At 48.7% G+C, this 21,984-nt stretch overlaps 1 protein-coding gene across 6 annotated transcripts in view; it reads left to right on the plus strand.

The window, feature by feature from the left end:
• Rcsd1 (RCSD domain containing 1) overlaps positions 1 to 21,984 on the plus strand; it is a 61,800-nt gene that overhangs the window by 20,778 nt on the left and 19,038 nt on the right. The window contains exons 1-2 of one of the 6 annotated variants that reach the window (XM_037211299.1): positions 15,181 to 15,279; positions 15,706 to 15,823. The exons of 1 other annotated variant lie outside the window; for it this stretch is intronic. In XM_037211299.1, the coding sequence (XP_037067194.1) occupies positions 15,731 to 15,823 (93 nt within the window). In that variant the 5' untranslated portion in view covers positions 15,181 to 15,279; positions 15,706 to 15,730. Of the gene's footprint in view, positions 1 to 15,180; positions 15,280 to 15,705; positions 15,824 to 21,984 lie in introns of those variants that run through there. 4 more of the 6 variants (XM_037211296.1, XM_037211298.1, XM_037211297.1 and 1 more) reach the window with 4 other exon arrangements.

Genomic DNA, 21,984 nt, shown 5'->3' on the forward strand with positions numbered 1-21,984 from the left:
GCCAGTGTCTCTCTAGAGACAGCCAATGGTTGCTACCCCTGAGAAGACACAGATTTTCCAGTGATTATTTTTCTGATTATGAGAGGTGTGAACAGCCCCAAGGCTTGTAGAAATTTACCGTTTTTGCTACCCTTGCGAATTCCCGTCCAGTCTTTGCTGAAGCCTGGTGCTACATCCGCTGTGCTCAGTTACTCTGTACACTTGCTATGGCTTTCCCAGCCATTTTTCTGTTGTTGCTTCATATCCATGTCACGGTGCTGGAAATATTGTATGTGTGTCATATTTAATGCGAGCGTAATGTTTTATGACCCTTGTGCGCTATAATTGACTTCAACTCTTCTCTGAAACTTAGCATTCAGGTGGCTTCTAATTTTTCACCTTCATGGGACTAGCACTGCTAGACACAATGTTGTGTAAACACCTTCTTTCTCTACCTCCTCGATGTCTATTCTAAAAACACAACAAAGCATTTCAGACCGCTTATGATACTCTTCCAGATAACTGCACCAAAAGGGACAGAATTCATCATTGTTTGATGCTCACAGCAATTTTTAAGGAACCTATTCTCACCATAAGCTTTGGTTTCTTACCACAATGACACATTTTTTTTTTTCCCATTCTGATACGCTGGACAATGCTACTTCAGTGCTTTGCATTCTATTAGTAGTGTCATTGGCTCACATTCCCGGTGTGTGGGGGCGGGGAGGGACTGTGAGTCGGTGTTTTCTTGCTTGAGAAGTGTTTTCTTCTCTGTTGCTTTCTAGGCTTGGATTACCCAGACTTCACACACACAGACATGGGAATACCCTGAGGAGACTTTGTCTCCACCCCCGCCCCCACACCCTGTCTCCTTTAGACTCCAGCAATGATGCACACGCCCAGATGCATCTTAGGAACCCCTAGGGAAAGTTTCTAAAATCTCCAAGCCTAGGAACTATGGGAAATAAAACAGGGAAGCTGAGCAGACTGCTGGTCTCAGTTAATACATAGGGAACCAAGTCACAACAGCCCAGAGCCTGGATCCCAAAGACAGAAACTCCAGTGGCTGCCACCTTGAAACCAACTGATTTTTGTTGCAGAGCTGTGTCAGTCTCTCGAAGTACAGGGGATCCAAGGTAGAGCTATGGTACCGACCTCCATGGGACAGTGACCGTCTGGTGAAAGGGACAGAGCTTCAGTGTGGCAAAGCAAGCGTTGTGAGAGAGGATGTGGGGAGGGCTGGTGAGGACACAAGTCAGGGAGGAAGTCCATGAAGGCCCCCGGGAGGCAGCAAGGAGCTGGATCATGGAGGATAAAGAACTCTCTAGGCGGGGTAACAGGTGTAAGGCATTGGAGGTACAGGAACAGCATGTGCACAGGGCCATGGAAATGAACAGTGTGTTGAAAGGACTGGAAGAGGCCCAGGATGGGAAGTTCAGGGGCCTGAAAAGAGGCTTCCCTGGCTGGAATTCCAGCTCCGCCATAGCTTTGGGGCCCTGGGCAAGTCATTTAGCCTCCCTGAGTTCCAATCCTACCATCCACATGGTGATCGAAAGGCCGTGGTGAGGATGCAGTGGGCTCCTCTTCGTGGTTCCTGCCCCACGGCGCATGTCTAGTAAGCATTGGCAACTACTACTGAGGAAGTATGACCTTCTCAAGAGGAGAGATGAGCAGAGGCCTTATGCTATGAATAAGTCTAATATCCCTTATCAGAAATGCTTGGGGCCAGAATTGCTTTTTAAGACTGATTCTGTTCTTTTTAATTATGTATATATGTCTCTCTCTGTGTGTGTGTGTGTGTGTGTGTGTGTGTGTGTGTGTGTGTGTGTCTTAGATTCTTTCAAGATTCAAATATGTGACTATCTTAAGTTCTTTGGGATACAAATAAATTATAAACATGAACTTCATAAGGCTGATGATAATTCTGTAATACAATTTTTTTTTTGGTATTCCTTCATTTTGACTGCTTCCTGTCACATGAGATCAGGCACGGAATTTTCTGTTGGTGCTGTCATGTTTTTATCCAAAGAATTCTGAGTTATGGAGCGTTTCCGATTTGGGATTTGAAGATGAAGGGTATTCAACCCATACAAAAGTGTTTTGAGCATATAGTGGGTACCATGTAACAGATAAACCAAGTGGGGACTTGACTGAACTCAACTTTGAGAATGATTATCTGGGCAGCACTGGGGGGAAATGGATAAGATGGACAGAAGCAAGAAAACCAGTTAGGTGACCGTCACCAGTGACCACAGCTGAGGGAGAATCGGTAGCAGTCTGAGGGTCAGTGGTCACGGGACTATGAAAGCTAGCTCAGAGATAAATGCTAAGGGCAGAAGCCTAGGCTTGGTGATTTCTTGCAAGTGAGACATCAAGGAGCCAGCATGGTCTATTTCTGGATTGCCACCCTCAGTCTGCTCCAAGCTCGGCTAGGTCCTGCAGAGACCGCATGTGTCCTCTCTAGATGGGGCTGGCATCAACACCCTTTGTGACCCTAGGGGCAGACTTCCTGGGACTGAGAAGACAGGGGAGGAGGAATACAACTGGCCCTTGTTTCCAAAGCTGGCTGAAGGCTGCCCTCCCCGCCAAGGAAAAGAGGTTGTCTTCCCTTCCCCTAATGCGCCCTCCTGCAGAAGAAGCCCCAAGCTTGGGGACTGGGAACCTGTTCCAAGCCTGTCACTGATCGACACCATCAATTATCAGGATGTCGTGGGCTGCTAAAATGTATGGTCCAGGCACATCTCTGCCTGGAGAGCAGTGTGCCTCGCTGAGAGGAAATGGCTCAAACCAGATATCGCTTGTTTGTTTTCCCTGTGAAGAAAAGAGAGCATTTTCCTCTCATCTTTTATTTATTTTTTAGGGATCAGGCAGATATTTTTAATTCCTCTAACTTCCTGCTGTCTACAGGTGTTTCCTATGGTGTTCCTGTGGAAAGGACAAATTCCATGACATAATCTGCTCTGTTCCCAAGCGCTCCCAAATCCCTGCTCTGACCTGTGTTGCCGCCATGGGTCCCCAGGTGCGCTGACCGCTGACCGCACTACCCCACCTCTCCGCTCCCACCCCAAACCCCACCCCCAAGCTGTCAGGAGGCACAAAGGGGAGCCTCCAGGTCTGACAATACACTGACTGTGGAGTCCCTGAGGACTGGGGACTGGGGACTGGGCAGCGGGATGGAACTGCCAGGTACCAGGAGAGCAGTTCTTGGTTTCTAACCTGACAACTCTCCCATTGCCTACAGGTGAGAAGCCTTTCCTCTCACATTGAAAACATTTAAAACAAAAGTTGCCCAGACCTAAAGCTTGTATGGAAAACACCGTTTTCCCTGCATCAGAGAAGTCTGTTAGACGGTTATTAGCTGCCATGTGGGTGCTGGGAGTTGAACCCAGGTCTTCTGGAAGAGCAGTCAGTGAGTGCTCTTAACTGCTGAGCCATCTCTCCAGCCTAGGAAATTGTTTCATAAAGTGAAGAAACTATTAGTAAAATAATATCTCCTGAAGTTTGTTTTCAGTCTACATGGATTTACAGCACCTCATGACTGTCTTTTAGACTGAACAGGACAAATGTTCATACAATATTTTTATTACGTAGCTTCTTTTAAAGCTACAGCTATTCTATAAGATGGGTTCCCCACCACCACCTCTGGTTTTTGGTTTTTGAAGACAGGGTTTCTCTGTGTAGCCCTAGCTGTTCTGGAACTCTCTCTGTAGATCAGGCTGGCCTCAAATTCAGAGCTCAGAGATCTGCCTGGCTCTGCCTCCTGAGAGCTTCGACTAAAGGCATGTGCCACCTGCTCTGCTGACATGGTCTTTCTTTTCTTTTTGTGGGGATGGCAGAGTCTCACTCTGTAGACCAGGCTGGCTCAAACTCACAGAGATCTGCCTGCCTGTGCCTCTTGAGAGCTGGGATTAAAGACATGTGCTACCAACACTTGGCCAAATGATTCTTTCATCTTGTCTGGAGTTTTATATTATAATCCTATTTAGAATTCCAGGAGGAAGAAATAATACCTTTGATGTCAGTTAATACTAAGAATATAATACATTACAAATATATAAAAATTAAAATAAAGTATATATTAAGCCAAAAAAAACTATCATATGGAATTGTTGGGAAAAAATGGGTAGTGTATGATGAAAGAATTCTTCCCATACATCAGTGGTAGCAAATAGATACCTGACTTGGCCAAATGTATCATTTCCCACCTCCAGAGAAAGTCTCCTCCCCCACTCCCCCCTCATTATGTATTGTAATCTTCAACTGAAAAATTAGATCGAATTGCTGATTTGGGTCTTAGCTGAGTAGCAGCAGCCATATTCAGTTAGATGCACTTGGGTTACCCACCCATCCCTTATGTCATTTGCTTGGTCTCTAAAGACCCTGAGGTTTACAATGTCTGCCTCTGCACCCGTGATGGGAGACAGGGGCATGTCATGGACATCTTCTGTCCATACACCGACATGTAGAGAGGAAGAAGACCTTCAAGACGTGAGGCTTTCACATTGAGTCAGACTCAGCAAGTTTGGAAGCCAATGCCATTGGGCCAAGCTCACAACCATGGGAGATCACTTGTCTCTGAGATTTCCCGCAAGTAGGAACTGATTCTGCAGTACCATGCACCTCCTAGGATGCAGAGAGAACTAAGAGCAGATGTCTGTAATGTATACACAGGAAGTATTCCATCTATATTGGCTCCTGTCTTCTTTCTCCTTTCCCAAGCTAATGACTTCATGACCTCTGCTGGAGATGTAGTCTGTTTATTGCCAGGAATAGGAGTTTATGCTGGTTATTCAAGGCTCTTAGCAAATCAAGGGTGTAGGGATGAAAGGAAATCACCTGTGTCCTATTGCTCTCTGGAAATCTGTTTCTTCTGAGTGCCTGGTGAGGTCAAGTGGCTGTTTGAGCTTCAGATTGCTCCCGGGAGAAGGAACAGACAACCTTTTAAAATGTGTCTGAAGCTACTGTGAATTGGCTTAAGTTTCAGTTTTCCTAAAACCACCTTCCGGGCATGCATATTTACATTTAGTACCAAAATATCTTCATGCAATTATTAGTAACTTTACCTCCTCTCCCCCTTCCCTCTGGCATGTATGCCCTTTCCATAGACACCTGGGACTTAGAGTTGACATTTGAGAGGCTGGCAACTCCCTCACCGGGGTGTTTTCCAGGTTTTGTTCCCACGTTCAAGCCACACCTTCTTCAGAGAGCAGAGCTCGGAAATCTCATGTCAGCAATTCAACTTTTTTTCTATATTGAATATTTTATATTTTAATATATATTGGCAATTATCTTTCTTTCCCTTTAAAATATATGATGGACAGCTTTATGCATCAGTTCTGAGTTGCTATCCAGTGGCACATGCCAGCACACATATGCTCAATCACATACCTTTTTACATGACTGAGATTATACCAGCACACTGAGCTTTCCCAACACTCTTTTGTGTTGTTCGAATCTTAGATGGTCTTTTTTTTTTTTTTTTTTTTTGGTTTCACGAGACAGGATTTCTCTGTGTAGTTTTGCACCTTTCCTGGAACTCACTCTGTAGCCCAGGCGGGCCTCGAACTCACAGAGATCCGCCTGTCTCTGCCTGCCGAGTGCTGGGATTAAAGGCGTGCGCCACCACCGCCTGGCCTTAGATGGTCTTTTAATAAAAAAAACCCAGAGCCAGATATCAGGGTGAAAGCTGAAAGATCAGAGAAGCAGAATGGCCAGCCACTAGTTCTTCCCTCTACGAAATCCTCAGCCTAAAGAGAGTGAGTTCCTGTTTCCTCATGCCTTATATACCTTTCTCTACCCTGCCATATTACTTCCTGGGATTAAAGGCCTGTACGCTTCCCAAGTAAAAGCATGAGATCTCAAGTGCTGGGATCAAAGGTGTGTGCCACCACTGCCTGATCTCTATGTTTAATATCTAGTGACTGGCTCTGTCCTCTGATCCTCAGGCAAGCTTTATTAGGGTACACAATATATCACCACAACTTTTATTTCAGTTGGTTCCCTCAAATCAGCTCTCTTCCCTGCAGCCCCTAGAAACTTCATGAATGTCTTTCTGCAGAATTATCTATGTTCATATAGCTAACCAGTTGTATGTGTTTGTAAATCTACATACAGATGCAGGTGTAGACACATAAGGGACAGCAGGTTTCCCGTAATTGGGACCATACATTGACTTCACTACGTCTGTGATTCTCTATGTACGTTAGACTATTTTTGTCGAAGTTCAGAATGTCCTTCCATTCCTTTTAATGGTTTGGTAATAGCCTGTTATGTGGATAGACCATAAACCATTTCCTTTTTTATGGGTATTCTCTCTGTCACCAGTACTTCACTGCTGTAAACAGTGCTGTGGGCGGCCTCTGGGCCCGTAGACACGGGGCTTTTTACAGTCTGTGAGGTGGACAGATCATGAGGCTGAGCCCGGAGGATTTGTATAATCTAGTTTAATAGATGCTGCCAGATTGCTTTGCCAGAACACTGAAACAACTCATATTTCCTCCAGCAGTATATGAGGGCTCCCCGGTGGGCTCTGGCTCCTCCACCTCCTCCTGCCTGCCTGTGTGAAAGGCATAGCAATCTCGGTGCTACTTAAATTCTCGTTTCCTTACAAGTCTGAGCGTCTTTTTATGTAGACTGGCTTTGGACATCTGCTTTTCTGTGATTGGCGTATTTGTGGTCTCAAATATATATATATATATATTATTCTTTCTTGTCTTGTCAACCTGCTTTATATGACAGATGCTGCCTCCTTTTCGTCTGTGATTCAACTTCTTTTCCAGATCTACTGTTTTCTCTTATTTGTAGCATTTTTGCCATACATGTTTTTAGGGACTTGGGAGGAAGGTCCGGTCAATAAAAGGCTGCTATGCCAGCTTGAGGACCTGAGTTCGGATTCTCAGCCCCCACATAACAGCTGGCTGTGGCGGTGTGTGTGCCTGTAACCCCAGCCCTGGGGAGGCAGAGATGGGAGATCCCTGGAGTTCCCTGGACAACCCGTCTAGCTAAAACAGTGAACGCCAGGTTTAATGGGAAACCTTACCTCAAAAAATGAGGAGAGCGATCGACACAGACACCAACATTGCGTACACACTGTGCATATGCACCTGCACACAGATGTGCACACACATGCATGAACAAGTATACATATACCACATACCAGAAACAGGTTTCAAAAGTTTTAGTAATTATAGGGAACTTTTGTTTTCTGAAGGTTTCTTTTTTCTTTCAATAGCATCTAGGATCTCTGTCTCCATTTAAAAAGGGAAGCATGTCATCTCCATACTCATGTGTCTTGTATGCTGCTACATCAATTTGCCTTTGAAATCCCGGACCCCCAGAACCATGTATGGAAATTTAGCAAAGCTTGCTGAATCCTATGGTTGCAACTTTCCTCAGGCTCCAAGCCCATTCTCTGACCCGATCCCATAGCAGATCCCAGACTGGAATAGCCCATGTTTTAGCTGCTTCTTCCCATCCCTCCCTCCTCTGCAACCCTCCCCCATGCCTGCCTTAAATGGAAGTCTCCGCTTCCCAGCTCTCCTATACTTTGCCCTTTGCTGTGATGGACTGGACGTGGAATGTCCCTGAACTCTCCATGCCCCTGCTCCAGACACGCCCAGTGTTCCGAGGTCCTTTCCGGTAGTCTCAATAGGGCCACCCACCCTTCCCTGGACATTCAGCACTCTCTCTGGAAAGATGTCTGCATCACCGTGGGGTCTGTCCCACCGTGTTGGTTTTTACTGTCTCTCTTTGCAAATATTTTGGCTTGCATTTAAAATCTTGCATTTATAGGATACTTAGGCTGACAAACACTTTGCACACACTCTCTCCTTCAATTTCTTTTAAAGATTTATTTATTTTATGTGCATGTTTTGCCTGTGTTTGTCTGTACACTGTGTACACGCAGTAGCCTCAGAGTCCAGAAGAGGGTGTCGACTTCCTTGGAACTGGAGCTACAGATTGTTGTGAGCCACCGTGTGGGTGCTGGGAACTGAACCCCAGGACTCTGCAAGAGCAGTATGCTCGGTCTCTGAGCCATCTCTCCAGCACACTCATTTGATTGTTACAGAAGCCTATGATGGTAAGAATTGCCGTCTCCCCTTCATAGACAAGGCCCTGAGAGTTCCAGAGGCGAAGTCATCCACCCACGTCATGTAAGAGTGAGCTCAGCGTCAGGCTTAAGTTTCTACGGCTCTGTCCCTGGCCACCTTGGGCCTGCCTCATCCTCATCCTCTCCCTACTTGCCCTTCCTGGGTTCCGGAGTCTGATCTACCGACACATCCAGGTTTTCAGTTAAAAAAATAAAAAAGTTTTTTAAAAACTTTATTTGTGCTAGGCGGTGATGGCACACACCTTTAATCCCAACACTCAGGAGGCAGAGGCAGGCAGATCTCTGTGAGTTCGAAGCCAGCCTGGTCTACAGAATGAGTTACAGGACAGCCAGGCTTGTTACACAGAGAAACCCTGTCTCAAAAAACAAACAAACAAAAAAAAACCCCACTTTATTTGTGTATGTATGTGTGTCTGTGTGTGAATGTCACATGTGTGCAGGTACCAACAGAGGCCAGAAGAGGGTGTTAGATCCCTGGATCACAGGCAGTTGTAAATCACCTGATGTGGGTCCTGGGGATTGAACTCAGCTCCCTGAAGAGCAGCAAGCACTCCTAGCCACTGAGACGTCTCTTCAGACTCACAGGAGCAGCTTTTTCATGTGGGTTCTGGGATGGAATCCAGGTCGTTAGGCTTGGATGGTGCGTGTTTTTACCCATGAGCCATCTCCTCCCCCCTTCTTCCAGCTTGTGCTGTTTTCCAGCCTTTCATCCTGCCCGTCACGGTTCCAGCCTCAGTTCCGTTACCTTCTTACCGCGATGGTCTTTAGTCTGCTTTTGTTTCCCATTTCTCCAGTTGGACTATCTCCTTAATCAGCACAGGGGCTAAGGCTTATTTCCCTGTGAACTCACTCCTTATTGCGTTAATGGATGCATTAAGAATTCTATTTCAAGAACTCTACCTGCTCTCCAGAAAAATGATGCTTATTCAAGACTTTGCAGGAGTGTTTTCTTACATCTCAGTTGTCTTAAAATACCCACGACCATAAACTTACAGAAATCCGTGCTCAAGTTACCAAGCAGATTCTAAAACCTTCAGGGTCATAGTAAGTAAAACCAACCTAAAATATGAACAAGCTGGGGAGTTAATATTTGTTTTTAGTCCCCATGCACATTATTTCATTTAATATTCACAATGATCGATCTTAGGTGCACAAAGCCATAGATACAGCCTCATTTTACAGAGGAGGAAAATGAAATTCTAAGGTCCCTGGCTTGGAGACAGACTCTGCCCTTCCCACTGTTACATCCTCCTGGTCAGATCTTCAAGTCTCTGCCCAGGTGTCAGGCTGACTACACATAGGCCAGGGTGGTCCAGTCTGACCTCATTGCCAGCACTATCCTGACCCAGGCAAAAATGAACCCCATTTCTACTCTGCTTTCTGAGAGGATGCAAAAGGTCATTTTCAATTCCAGGTCCTCTGTGTGAGAACTAGGCTAACAGTTCTCTTCTGGAAAAGCCGCATCTGTGGCCATCCCGGGTACTACCCAGACAATTAGGAAATGCAGGGTGTGTGCTCTAGGGTGATGGCGTAAAGCATGGCCCAAAGTGCCCACGAATCCACTGTTGATTTAAAAAGGAGGAAGAGAGGAAGAGAGGGAGGGAGGAGGGAGGGAGGAGGGAGGGGAGGAGGGAGGGAGGGAGAAATGGAAGAAGGGAGGGAGGGAGGAAGAAGGAAGGAAGGAAGGAAGGAGGAAGGAAGGAAGGAAGGAAGGAAGGAAGGAAGGAAGGAAGGAAGGAAGGAAGGAAGGAAGGAAGGAAGGAAGGAAGGGAGAGAAAAACATAATCATCTTGTGGGTCACCTGCTGAAGTCCCTATGTGTGGAGCAGGTTCGCTGAACTCCAGGGAGCAACTCCCCGGTTGCCCTGGAGAGGAGTTCAGATGTGGCTCCAGGAGGCTGGCTTATTTGTGTCTGAGCTCTCATGAGCATTACTTCTTGGGTTGGGGCCAGTTTCTTTGTGGGTTCCCTGCTAGGAAGGCCTTCTTGCGTCTGGATTTCCTACAAAGAATATACTGTAGACATGGGTGTGCCAGATCCCAGATCTTCAGTCCCCAGGGCAGACACTGTTTTTCCTTGGTAAGGGATCCAAACCCTCCTTTTCCTCAGTTTACTCCTGGATGAAATGGGTATGAAAGTTACGAAAGAGCTCGCAGAACATTCAACCACTTAATTGAAGACAGATTTTAATTAAGTCTTCTAAAGAAACGCCCTGTCCTAGGACAGGGTAGTTATTAAAAACCAGAGAAGACAACGCTCAGGGAAGGAATATGAGCTTGTAATGGATGTCTTAGCTCCATGCAGATGCAGGGTTCCAGTTGTTAAGGATTGATGAGGGGACATTCTCCCCCTAGGCCTCTGTTACTATTCCAGTAACCCTGACGAGCCACCAAAGTTTAATGAAAATGTGCAAACTGGTGTGCTCAGATCCATCCCGGGCCGACGGTCTCTTCCCACTTTGGCCGTAAGGTCCTGATCTATATTTATCAGACCTTCAGAGTGTTAGTCCAGTGGTGTCGATGTGCTGAGGCATGGTCTGTTCCTTCATTCTTCCCCCAAAGTTTGTGCGAGCGCCCAGGCTGTGCTTGGGGGTGCTCAGTGCCAGTGTGCCAGGCAAGGTCTGGGTCCACAGGCTCCCCGCACTCTTCACTGCTAGATGGTGTTTTCCCAGTGTCGTCAGACAGGCTTGAGAATTCAGTCATTTAAAATAATTAGGTGTTCCTCCTTCTGCTAGCTTCTTCTACCTCTCTACTGGACAGTTCCACGTGCGTGACTTCCAAGAACAAACCAGGGCCAAGTCGACTCAGTGTACACGAGACACTTTATGTTTACAAACAGCCTATCAGTGGTGACACTGAAAAGCCTTGCTATAGGGGGAGCTTCTTGTCGGGAATTTTGAGGGCACTGGGGCTGAGTGACAGTAGACAAAGGAATCCAACAGTCGTGTTTTATAAAACCACCGCCGCAGATTCGTATCGACTAATGGGGAAAACTGTTCGGCTTCCTCCCTTCTGCCCACTGGCACCCAACGGTGTACGCCCAGGCCTCCTGGCTTCCACAGACAAGCCCTCGGCTGTGCCCTGGGTTTGCCTGGCCGGCCTCTTTCAGACTAGCCCTTGTCCTGTCTTCTCACTATAGCTAATGCGAAACCACTCATCTGGGGAGCAGAGAATTCTGTGGCATTCCCCAGAGTGACTCCAGAGAGCATTGCTGTCCCTGCTCAGGGAGTATAACTAGCTCTCTGCCTCAGTTTCCCTAGCCGTGAGAAGCCAATGTTCCTCCCTCTCATCAACAGAAGCTATTGTGTTGCATAAGGTCTGTGGAGCCGCGTCTGTAGATGGGCTGGCACTGGGAAGGTGCTCGGGGCACTGTAGCTACTGGAATTACCAATGGGTTCTGCTGCCTATGACCTATGAGGTCCCAACTCGGATGGAAGTGATCTTAAGGGAGAGTCCTCTCCCCGACCCATCCTTGTGAGGTTCTCAACAGTAGGGACTCCGGGGCTCAGCCACACACACTCCTGTGGGCACCCCAAGCCTGGGACATCCTGAGTCCGCCCGAATAAAACTCCCACTCCTGGTTGTGCTAGCTCCAGCCAGAAGAGAGCCAGAAGAACGCCGCTGTAACAGGAGAGGCAACAGCTGACAGGCAGGCAGGCCTGGTCCTTGGGAAATTTGTTCTAATCTTAGAAGGCAGTCTTCACCTTCTGCTGTGGCCTGCCGGACAAATGTCACAGGCCTCAGATACACATACACTGTCACCACTGTGGTTCCTAGAGAAGGGTTTCTGTGGGTCTCTCTGGGTGGCTGCCAGAAAACCTGAGGCTTACAGCAGGAGGGACTCTCCAGAAGGTCAAAGTGTATCAGTAGGGTGAGCACAGCACAGAGCTAGGAGGTTCGGAACAGAGCTTGGAAAGAGACAGATGATGGTGCGTTCACTTGTTGATGAAGGTGAATGAATTGTCGAGAAGTCAGGTGCATCTGACCTTCCGACCTTTCGACTCTGGGACGTGATGTTGCCGTCTACAAAGTTCACAGTCAAGAAGTGTGCAAGTGAGTTCAAAACAAAACACAACCCCTCATGATGTCTTACGTAGCTTTGAGTCAGACTGCCGTTCCTAGCTGTCCTCCGCTGACTATGGTCTGTGATTCTTCATTCCCACCTGAAGGAAGTCTCTGCTGTCACCTTGTAGGAGAAGCCAAGATTCAGCCCCCAGGCCTGACTCCCTCAATCCCACGCTGGTGCGGCTGGGTCTGTGTGCTCCATCTCACCCTTCCTGAGTGCTCTTCAGGTGCTGCCTCCTCCTTTTTCCTCAGCCCTGCCTGGACCCCTGGGCCTCTTCTCTTTGTCAGCAACACGCTTGTGTACCCAGAAGCCCCTTGACTCTGCCCTGCACCTCCCTTCTCCCCCTCCCCCTCCCATCGCCAGTGGGGATGCCTCCAGGCAAATCAGGAACATCTGCTGGGTATTCCCCCACTGTGTCCTCACAGCACCCTCAGCTAGATGCTTCTCTCTTTGCCTTCTCCTCCCCTTCCTGGCCTCCTCTACATGGGTGGTGACCAGCCCCTTCCCCTTCGGTCTCCATCTATCAGGCTAAACCATCACACTGTGTTCATGGCATGACCTCACGGACTATGCATTCACGCGCTGCTATTTCTTTCCATTGGTCCATCAGTCTCTCTCTCTCTCTCTCTCTCTCTCTCTCTCTCTCTCTCTCTCTCTCTCTCTCTCTCTCTCTCTCTTCTCTCTCTCTCTCTCTCCTCTCTTTCTCTGTGTGTGTATGTGTTCCTCATTCCCCTCTCTCTGAGACAAGGTCTCACATAGTCCAGGCTAGCCTTAAACTTGCAACATGGCTGATGATGACCTTGAACTTCTGATTCTCCTGCCTCTTCCTCCAAGAGCTGGCTTTACAAGTGTGCACCACCATGCCCAGTTTAGGAAGTGCTGGGGCTTGAACTCTAGGCTTCGCTCACACTAACAGGGCTGCATCCAGTTCAAAAGCAGGGCCTTCTCTTAGCACCTGCATTCTCCTAGGGCTCAGCAAACAAGGGTGTTTGTGGAGATCTGGACAACCAACTGGCTGCCTGCAGTCAGTGCTCACCAACTCAGGCATTTATTGTTTGGGAGGTCAAAAGGTCAAAAGGGGTCATAATAACTGAAGTCAGTCTGGAGACACAAGGAGAGAAGCCATTTTCTTGTCTTTTGCAGTGTCCAAAGGCTGCCTGCCTTTGTGGACTTGTGGCCCTTCCCTTCACGGTCAAAGTCGGCCACGGCAGGTGGAAGGAGACTCAGCTCCGGTCCCCGACTCTGGCTTCCCCTCTGCTGTCCTCTCTCCTTCAGGGGTCGTGTGGCTACACAGGGCCCCCCCAGGCCATACAGAACACATCCCCTGCTTTAAGGTCGGCTGATAGGCAACTTCATTTCCACCAGCTGCTTCACGTGCCATTTACCATGTGACCTTACGCAATGACAGCTTCCAGGGACTAGGGTGTGGACACATTGGGTGGGGCCAGGGGACATCATTCTGTCTCTCATGGTGGCCGGCCTGTTTGTTGTACTTCAGTACTTGCTCCCAGAGGGGCAGGCTGCCCTCATCCTGTCCAGCTGGGCTCTTCCTCCAATGTGCTCCTCCATTCTCTGTATCCTCAAAGTCTTGTTGGCCACTTAGTGTACAAGGCAAGCCAGGGGTCATTCTGATGTCATAGATGCAGAGGCTGAGGCCTCAGGAGCTCATGTGACTTGGCCAGAGTTACCTGGAAAGAAGAAGTCCCGCAAGAAATAAGGATGTCCTAGAAAGGAGGATAGCCCGGAGGCTATCCTCAGCCAGTTTACTTGATGGCAGGCCTCCAAGAGCTCCCTGTAGTGTGTGGAAGGAAGACACATATAAAGTAACAGAAGTGGTCAAAACCAGAGAGATGAATGAGGCCAGGAGGAGACGAGGACAACACATATATCTGCTTAGTGGTCCTGCCTTCCAAGAGTGAGAGCAAATTCCCTCTAGTTGCCCAACAGCCCCAAGATGAATCAAAATATCCAGCATCATGGGATTAAGAGGACATACAGCAGCAGCCCTGCATGGTGGCACACACCTTTAATCCCAGGCAGAGGCAGGTAGATATCGAGTTCGAGGCCAGCCTGGTCCACAGAGTGAGGCCCAGGACAGCCAGGGCTGCACAGAGAAATGCTGTCTCAAAAAACAAACAAATAAATGAGTGCATACGACTCTTGGGGAAGACCCAAGTTTGGCTCTCAACACCTACACTGAGTGACTCAGAACTGCCTATACCTCCAGTTGTGGGGGGACCCAGCACACTCTTCTGGCCTCTGCCGCTTACAGGCACACACACAATTTAAACAACAAAAAGACATCTTCCAAACAAAAAGGAAGAACCGGCCATGGTTGCAGCGTCTGCCTCGAGACCAATCAGCAGATCCTTTAACATTTCAGCCCACATCAGCCTAAGGAGCGAACTTGTGGGGGTATTGTGTCCCCCAAAATATTGTGTATTCTAATAAATTTATCTGGGGTCAGAGAACAGACAGCCACTAGATACAAAGGCTAGAAATGGTGGCACTCACACCTTATCCTAGCATTCCAGAGATAGAAATCCTCTGGATCTCTGTGAGTCAAGGCACATGAACAGCCAGCATGGTGACAGCTTTAATCCAGAGCTTTAATCCAGGTGTGGTAGAAAGTGTATAGCTGACGACTAGAGGTTTTGCTGGTAAGCATTTGCTGTTGCATGTGGTGGTTAAGTTCAGCTTTTGAGCAGCATTCAGCTGAGACCCATTCGAGATGAGACTCAGCTCATCTGAAAAAAACATTAGGATCCGCAGGTGAGATAGCTGTGGCTTCTCTTTCTCTGATCTACAGCTGGACCCAATAACTTGCCTCGGGTTTGATTTTATTAATAAGAACTTTTAAGATTCCTGCTACACGAACTTTTCCGTAACCATTGTTATGACGCTTTCATTGCACTTCCATGTACTGAGTGGGCACTAGGGGACTGAGCCTGTCACCCAGGAAACTCATCATAAGCGCTGGCTGTGACAGCTGGGACATGCTCATCACTTCCTCTGTGAGGTTGTCCCTGATGCCCCCCTCCCCCTGCTCTTGAATAGGGTGGTGAGTCCACCCAGCACAGAGCGGCCCTTCTCATCATGATACTTGTTATCACCAGCCAGGCCTTCAGGTAGACCGGAAGCCCTTCGAGCTCCAATACCGTAAATTTTTAGCCTGTAATCCCCATCCTTCACCATGATTGGGCACTCAGCTGCTGCCCCACCCCTTGGTCCCTGAGGGGCTGAGTACAAAAGCCCTTTGCTGATTCTTTTTTTTTTTTTTTTTTTTTTTTTTTTTTTTTTTTTTTTTTGGTTTTTCGAGACAGGGTTTCTCTGTGTAGCTTTGCGCCTTTCCTGGAACTCACTCTGTAGTCCAGGCTGGCCTCGAACTCACAGAGATCTGCCTGGCTCTGCCTCCCGAGTGCTGGGATTAAAGGCGTGCGCCACCACCGCCCAGCCCTCCCTCCACTGATTCTTGCAGCAAGCCGATTCTGTCCTCGAAGACCCCTAGGGTTGGATTCCTATTTTATAATCATCTCATCGGCTCCTTCCCCCAGCAGGTGACTGGAAGAAACTCCTCAGATGTGTCAGCAGTACAAGGCAGGCTGGGAACAGGAAGATCCTATACATGGAGCATGTACAACGCAGGGAAGAGGTCAGGACTGTGGAAACAAAGTCAGTTTTCTCTCCATTACCGTCTCTATCTCCAGTCAATAGGCCCCTTAGGCTGGGTGTGAAGGATTTGCTATCTTTTAAAGTAATAACGTGATTGAGAGCTAATTAACACGCTGTAAACTCTGTGGATTTAAAGTAAACAGTGCTGGCAGGATGGCTGGAGGGAGAGGTCTCCAGGCCGGACAACTGGAGTTCAAGCCCCGGGACCCACTTAATGGGAAGAAAGAAATGACTCTAATCTCCAACGTGCACACTGTGGCACCTGAGTGTGAGTGCACAGATACACACACACACACACACACACACACACACTTAGTAAATAAGAATGTTAAAAATCAATGGGTGCTGGGGGTGGTGGTGCACACCTTTAATCCCAGCACCTTTGAGGCAGAAACAGGTGGATCTCTGTGAGTCCGAGGCCAGCCTGGTCTACAGAGTGAGTCCCAGGACAGCCAGAGCTATTACAGAGAGAAACCCTGTCTCGAAAAACCAATAAATAAGTGAATATTACAGGCAACTAGAATTGGCGTGTTGGCTCATGCCTATAATCCCAGCACTTGGGAGGCTGAGGCAGGAGGATAGCTGTAAGTGTGATATCAGCCTGTGCTACAGAGTAAGACCCTGTCTCAAAAGGTGGGGGAGGGGAGCGCAATGAAACAATTCGTATTGTATCTGCAGATGTGTGCAGCCATCATCAGTCATTATCAGAGCATTTTCTTTAATCATCTCCAAAAGAAGAAGCCCGCCTCTATAGCCATCACCCCGCTTCTGTCCCTCGACCCACTCCGGGCAACCACTAATCTGCTTCCGTCTTTACAGATGTGCCTGCTCTGGACATTCCGTACAAATACAATCAAATGATAGGAGGTATTTAGGGCTGCCTTCTGGTTAGTGTAATGTTTGCTGTAGTTATCTTCATTCCACATGAATCAATATTTCATTCTCCTTTTTAAAGATTATCGCTGTGTGTGTGTGTGTGTGTGTGTAATAGGGGCTGCGCGTGTAACCGTGGGGTGCGTGCGAAGGTCAGAGGGCAGCCTGGAGAGCCAGCTCTCTGTGGAGGTTACCGGGGTTATTCTACAAGCCTTTTACTTGCTGAGCCGTCTCCTGAGCCCCTGCTTTTTCCCTCTGTAGGTGGAGATTATTCCACTGTGTGAGTGTGCTGCCTTCTACTTTTCATTGGCCAGTGGACAGGAAGCTGATATTTTCACTCAAGTGCTTTGATTGCCTTAGGGATCCCATAGCTAGGACGTGCGCTCACGGTTCCTGTGAAATGTTCCTGGGGATGGTAAATGAGTAAAGGATGAAGTAAGAGTACCTGCTACGCACCCACCGTGGTGATAAAGTCGCCCATCATAGTGGTTGGCGCAGGATGTCCCACTCTTAAGGGAAGAATGTGGTGTCTTTAGTCAGCTGGGCCTTCGGTACTGCAGAGGGAACAGAAGAGTAAGAGAAGACTAGGCGCCGGGCGGTGACGGTGCACGCCTTTAATCCCAGCACTCGGGAGGCAGAGCCAGGCGGATCTCTGTGAGTTCGAGGCCAACCTGGTCTACAGAGCAAGATCCAGGAAAGGCGCAAAGCTACACAGAGAAACCCTGTCTCGAAAAACCAAAAAAAAAAAAAAAAGAGAGAGAGAGAGAGAGAGAGAGAGAGAGAGAGAGAGAGAGAGAGAGAAGACTAGGCCTAACTCTGAGCCTTCCTTAGCCCATTCAGGCAAGCTGCTAGCCTCATAACCAACATTCAGCAACAGGGAACAGTTATTGAACCCTTCCTCCGCGCCAAGCCCTCTTCTAAGCATTTTACGTGCATAACTCATTAGGTCTTACCAATGGCTCTGTAACATAGTACTATCATAATAATTCCCGTTTTACAGATGGGAACCTGGGACACAAAGTTTGGTAACCACTGCATCCAATGTGGCTGGAGCTTGACCTGACCACGGGTATGGAGGGAGTGCAGAAAGGATAGACACATGCCCAGGAAATCTGGGGACAGGTGGGCTGTGCAGACTCGGATGGGACGGTACCAACTACCGCTACAAACCATAGAGAGCATCAGCATGCTTGTTATCAGGGTTGGGCGGGGTTGGGGGAGGGGTAGCTAGTCTCAGTAGGATGTGTTTGCAGAGGAGCGAGCAGTCTCTAGCTGTCAGCTTCCAGGATGAGGGAGCTGCAGTTGTAGTTTTTGCTCACACTGATCACTCCTTCCTAAACACTCACATGGGGCCAGAAGAAAGCCTTGCCCAATCCGAGCCTGACCCAAATGGGAAAGACTCCGCCAATTCCCTGTGAGTCAGAGGCCTTGATCCTTGACATGGCCAGCTCACGTCAAACAGTACACACTCACTCAGGACTCCACTGGCTCAGGACTTCCCTCGTCCCCTGTGGTTAACATGTAGGCCCTCAGAACAGGAAATGCGGGGCTAGCATTTGGGCCCCATCAATCTGAAGCCTGGCCTGCACCCACCCAGAGCGTGGTCAGTGAACCCTGCCTGGAACACAAGACTCATTCCCCAGTCAAGTAGGGGCTCCGTGGCTGTTAGTCTGCTTCTTGCCATCCGTGAGAGGAGAAGGGTGCGGCCACCAAACACCAGGACATGCGTTGCAAATTGTGTGGAAGCAAAGGCTGATGGATATCAATAACCTCACTTACAAAACAGGAAAGCAAGGCTCAGTGAGGTGCTGTTTGGTCAGCTTTCCATTGCTGTGTTCACAAACACCCAAGTGAAATCAACTTTAAAGTAGGAAAGCTTTGTTCAGGTGTGTGGCTTCTGAGGTTTCCAGGGCCAGCTGGTCTTGCTGCTTTGGGCCTGTGGTAGCATATTACATCATAAGGGGAGTGTACAGTGGAGGAGACTTGCTCACCTCGTGGCAGCTAGGAAGCAAAGGGAGAGGGGAGGTCAGGGTCGAAATATACCCTGCTAGGGTGTGTCCCCAGTGACTTAATGCCCTAACACGAGACCCAACTTCTCAAAGGTTTCACCCCCTCTCAAGAGCAGGATGGAAAACAAGTCTTGTAGACCCATGCAGCAGAGGCCCCTACCCTCCACGCATCCAATGCAGCCAGAAGCCCATGCCTGACTCTGGATCTATTGTTCTCATCTATTGTCCCTGTCCCTTTCTAAACCTAAATAGTTTCTTTCCTTGTATTGTGCCACAGCTCACAGGTTTTTCAGAAAACGTATCTCCCAGATTACATTGCTAAACTTCAAACACTGTCGTGGACATCCCTGTTTCCTCTTTTACCCACCAAGGTTACCGGGGCGTTCACCCAAACTCTAACCCTGCTTCTGTTCCTGCTGTTATACCTGCTGGTCCCCACCTAGAGGACTCCCCAGGGCTCCTGCCCTAGGCACCCAGACTGTGTCCCATAGTCACCCTGCTGGGGTCACTGGGCTGTAATACCAAGTCCAGATGAAGTGGAAAGCCCAGAGAGACCCAAAGGAGGACTTACCCCTTGCCAATGCCTGGGGCTCCTTTGGTGGGTTGAGCATTTGACGTGGGTTTTCCCTTGAAGGGAGTTGCAGAGGCCAAGGAACTTCCATTTTCAGGTCCTCAAATCCTACAAGTGGGTAGCTTGGAGATGTTTGGGACTTTTTTGGTCTGTGTGAAAGAAGTGTTTGTTCTCACGTGGCCGTTTCTATTCTTCTATCTCAAGTATTTGCTGTTGCTGCTCACCTCCACCTTCTATTTTCTTGTGGAACAGTCTGTTCACAGCTTGAAGGCATCACTTGTTCCCACAATGCATTTGACAGCATCTGGAGATGCTCAAGGGAGAATGGATGAATGAACCGCCAAGAGGGATGAGGGACACCACACGTAATTCATGTGGAACTTGTGGGGTTTCTTGTCCCCCTATTCACTTCAGCCAGGGAACCTTGTGGCATTGTCCCACCCCATCTGCAATCCACACTCAGTGTCTCCCCTGGAGCACCAGGGGTGGTCCACCTCCACGGATAAAGGCCAGCTCACAGCAGAGAAGACATGCAGAGTTCAGCCTTTGATCTCTGTCCTTCCCTGGTCTGTGTTTCCTCTGATTTGATCCAACCTTGTGACTTCCACTGCCATCCCTACCTGGGCACCCTCGTGTGCCTGGCTTTGTTTCCTCCTCCGGTCTCTGGACTCAGGTGTGTATTCAACTCTCTCTACCGTGTCTCAGCTAGGATGCCTGTGAGACATCTCTAACTTCCATGACCAAGAGAGTACCATTCCCTCCCCCACAGGCCCCAGCCACTCTTCCTTCCCCAACCCAGAAGAAAATCCTTCAGGTGTCCCATTGTCCATCCCGAAAGTCCAGACACCATTTTTGATTTCGCTGTGTCCTTCACACCTACACATGCTTCATCACTAATGCCAGCAGTTTTACCTTCAAACTCTCTTTCTCCCCATCCCCCGGCTGCACGTCTGGTCTGCTCCACTGCCACCTGCTAGCTAGATCAGGCCCGGCTAGCACCTGCCTTTGGTCTCGGTCCCGTTCTCATCCGTCTTCTGCCTGCAGCCTCTTGATGTCACCACTCACCCAGAATGGAACACCAACTGCTTGTGATAATGTATCCGAGGGGGCTGGTCCCACGCTAACTCTGGCCTATCCTTTACCTCCCCACCCAACTCCAGTCCCTGCCTCGTTTATCTCTGCTCTTCCTCATCCTGTTCCTGTTTGGGATTCTGCTCAGAACACCTCCCCTCCCTGTCTTTTCCCTGCCTGGGATTTAACCGCGATACTCCTTTCTCAGAGAGATCTCTCCATACCCTCATAGAAAGGACGACCTCCTTTGCCTCTGTCATGTCCCGTAACAATCCCATACCACCTTGTGGCTGATCTGTCTGCATCCCCGTTGGTGCTTTCCCTCACAGGAATAGAAATTCTGGAAGGGCAACAATTCTGCCTTGTTCACTGTTACACTTAGAACCTAGAACAGGATCTGTGATGAGAGAAGATGGAGACACACCCTCCGGTGAAGGGGTAGGGTTTGTGGGGCCTGAGGTCTGGGGAAAGCTGGCTCTCTAGAACCAAGGTGGTTCCCATGCCATCGCTAACTCACTTAACAGAAAGTTACTCTGCAGCATGGGTTTCACTGTTCTCCTCTAGAAGAGGTAAAAATCAGACAAGGTCTCACTGCTTTAAGAACAGTGCTCACAGAGGCAGGTAGGATTAATGGACCTGCCTCGTCTGGTCCAGTAACCTCTCCATCATCCTAGGATGGCAATGAGGGAACACTGGGATAGACAGAAGCATTAGGAACAAAGAGAACACCCAAGATGCTACCCTGATCCTTCCCAAGTGATGCTGAAGAGCTTTGAAAGGGATGGAAACTCTTCCTAGGAGATAGCCCTGTCCTAAGATCCTTCTCCTCTCTGGAGGACCAAAAAAGCTAGCATCTTTCATGCCTTTGAGGCTCTGGGTTCACTGTTCGAGTGAGCAAGGAACCTCCTTACTGGCTAAGAGCAAAAGATCCCTCACCCTCAAGCACAGACCTCTCATTGCTGGGCACAATCAGGCTTCTCAACATCCCTTGTTCCCCTACACTGTGGTCCAGAGACTGTTAGTCACTTCGATTTTGGAACAGTGAGGAGGGTGGAGAGCAGGGCAGAGCCAGAGAGGTAGCAGGCCTTCTGGACCATACACAAAGGGTCCACTGTGTGGATGGTCAGCAGCCTCCAAACTGTATTTACTCAGCATGGCAACATCGTCCAGGAAGTTCCACACAGTCTAGACATAAGCTCCTCAGTTCTCACTCAGAAAAGCCCACAGACACGGAAAGAAAACACCACAGGTGATTTTTTCCTGGCCTCGGCAGAGTCGGACACTCTTGCAACTGTGGTCTCAAAGGTAGCTGGCAGAGCCAGGCTGGCTTGGTGGCAGGAAGGGTGTAGCGAGCAAGATCCAGGCCCAGAAGGATGATGTGGAGGCTGGGCCTGCAGCCAGGTGTGGTCCACAGGGTGAGTGGAGGGTGTCAGGGGCTGTAGGAGCAGGGGTCCAGGTCCTACACTGGCAGATAGGCTGAATGAGAGAGGGACAAAGGAACGAAGCCCGGGTGAGCACATTCTACACTTCATGCCCTGTGCTAAGTACTTTAAGAACCAGGGAAAAAAAAAGAAAAGAAAAAAAGATATTTATCCAGGGAGCCTGAGGGTCTTGGGGATGCCTAGAAGGTAGAGATT

The sequence above is a fragment of the Peromyscus leucopus genome, chromosome 15 (genome assembly GCF_004664715.2).
Source record: "Peromyscus leucopus breed LL Stock chromosome 15, UCI_PerLeu_2.1, whole genome shotgun sequence".
In the NCBI taxonomy this organism is placed as follows: Eukaryota; Metazoa; Chordata; class Mammalia; order Rodentia; family Cricetidae; genus Peromyscus; species Peromyscus leucopus.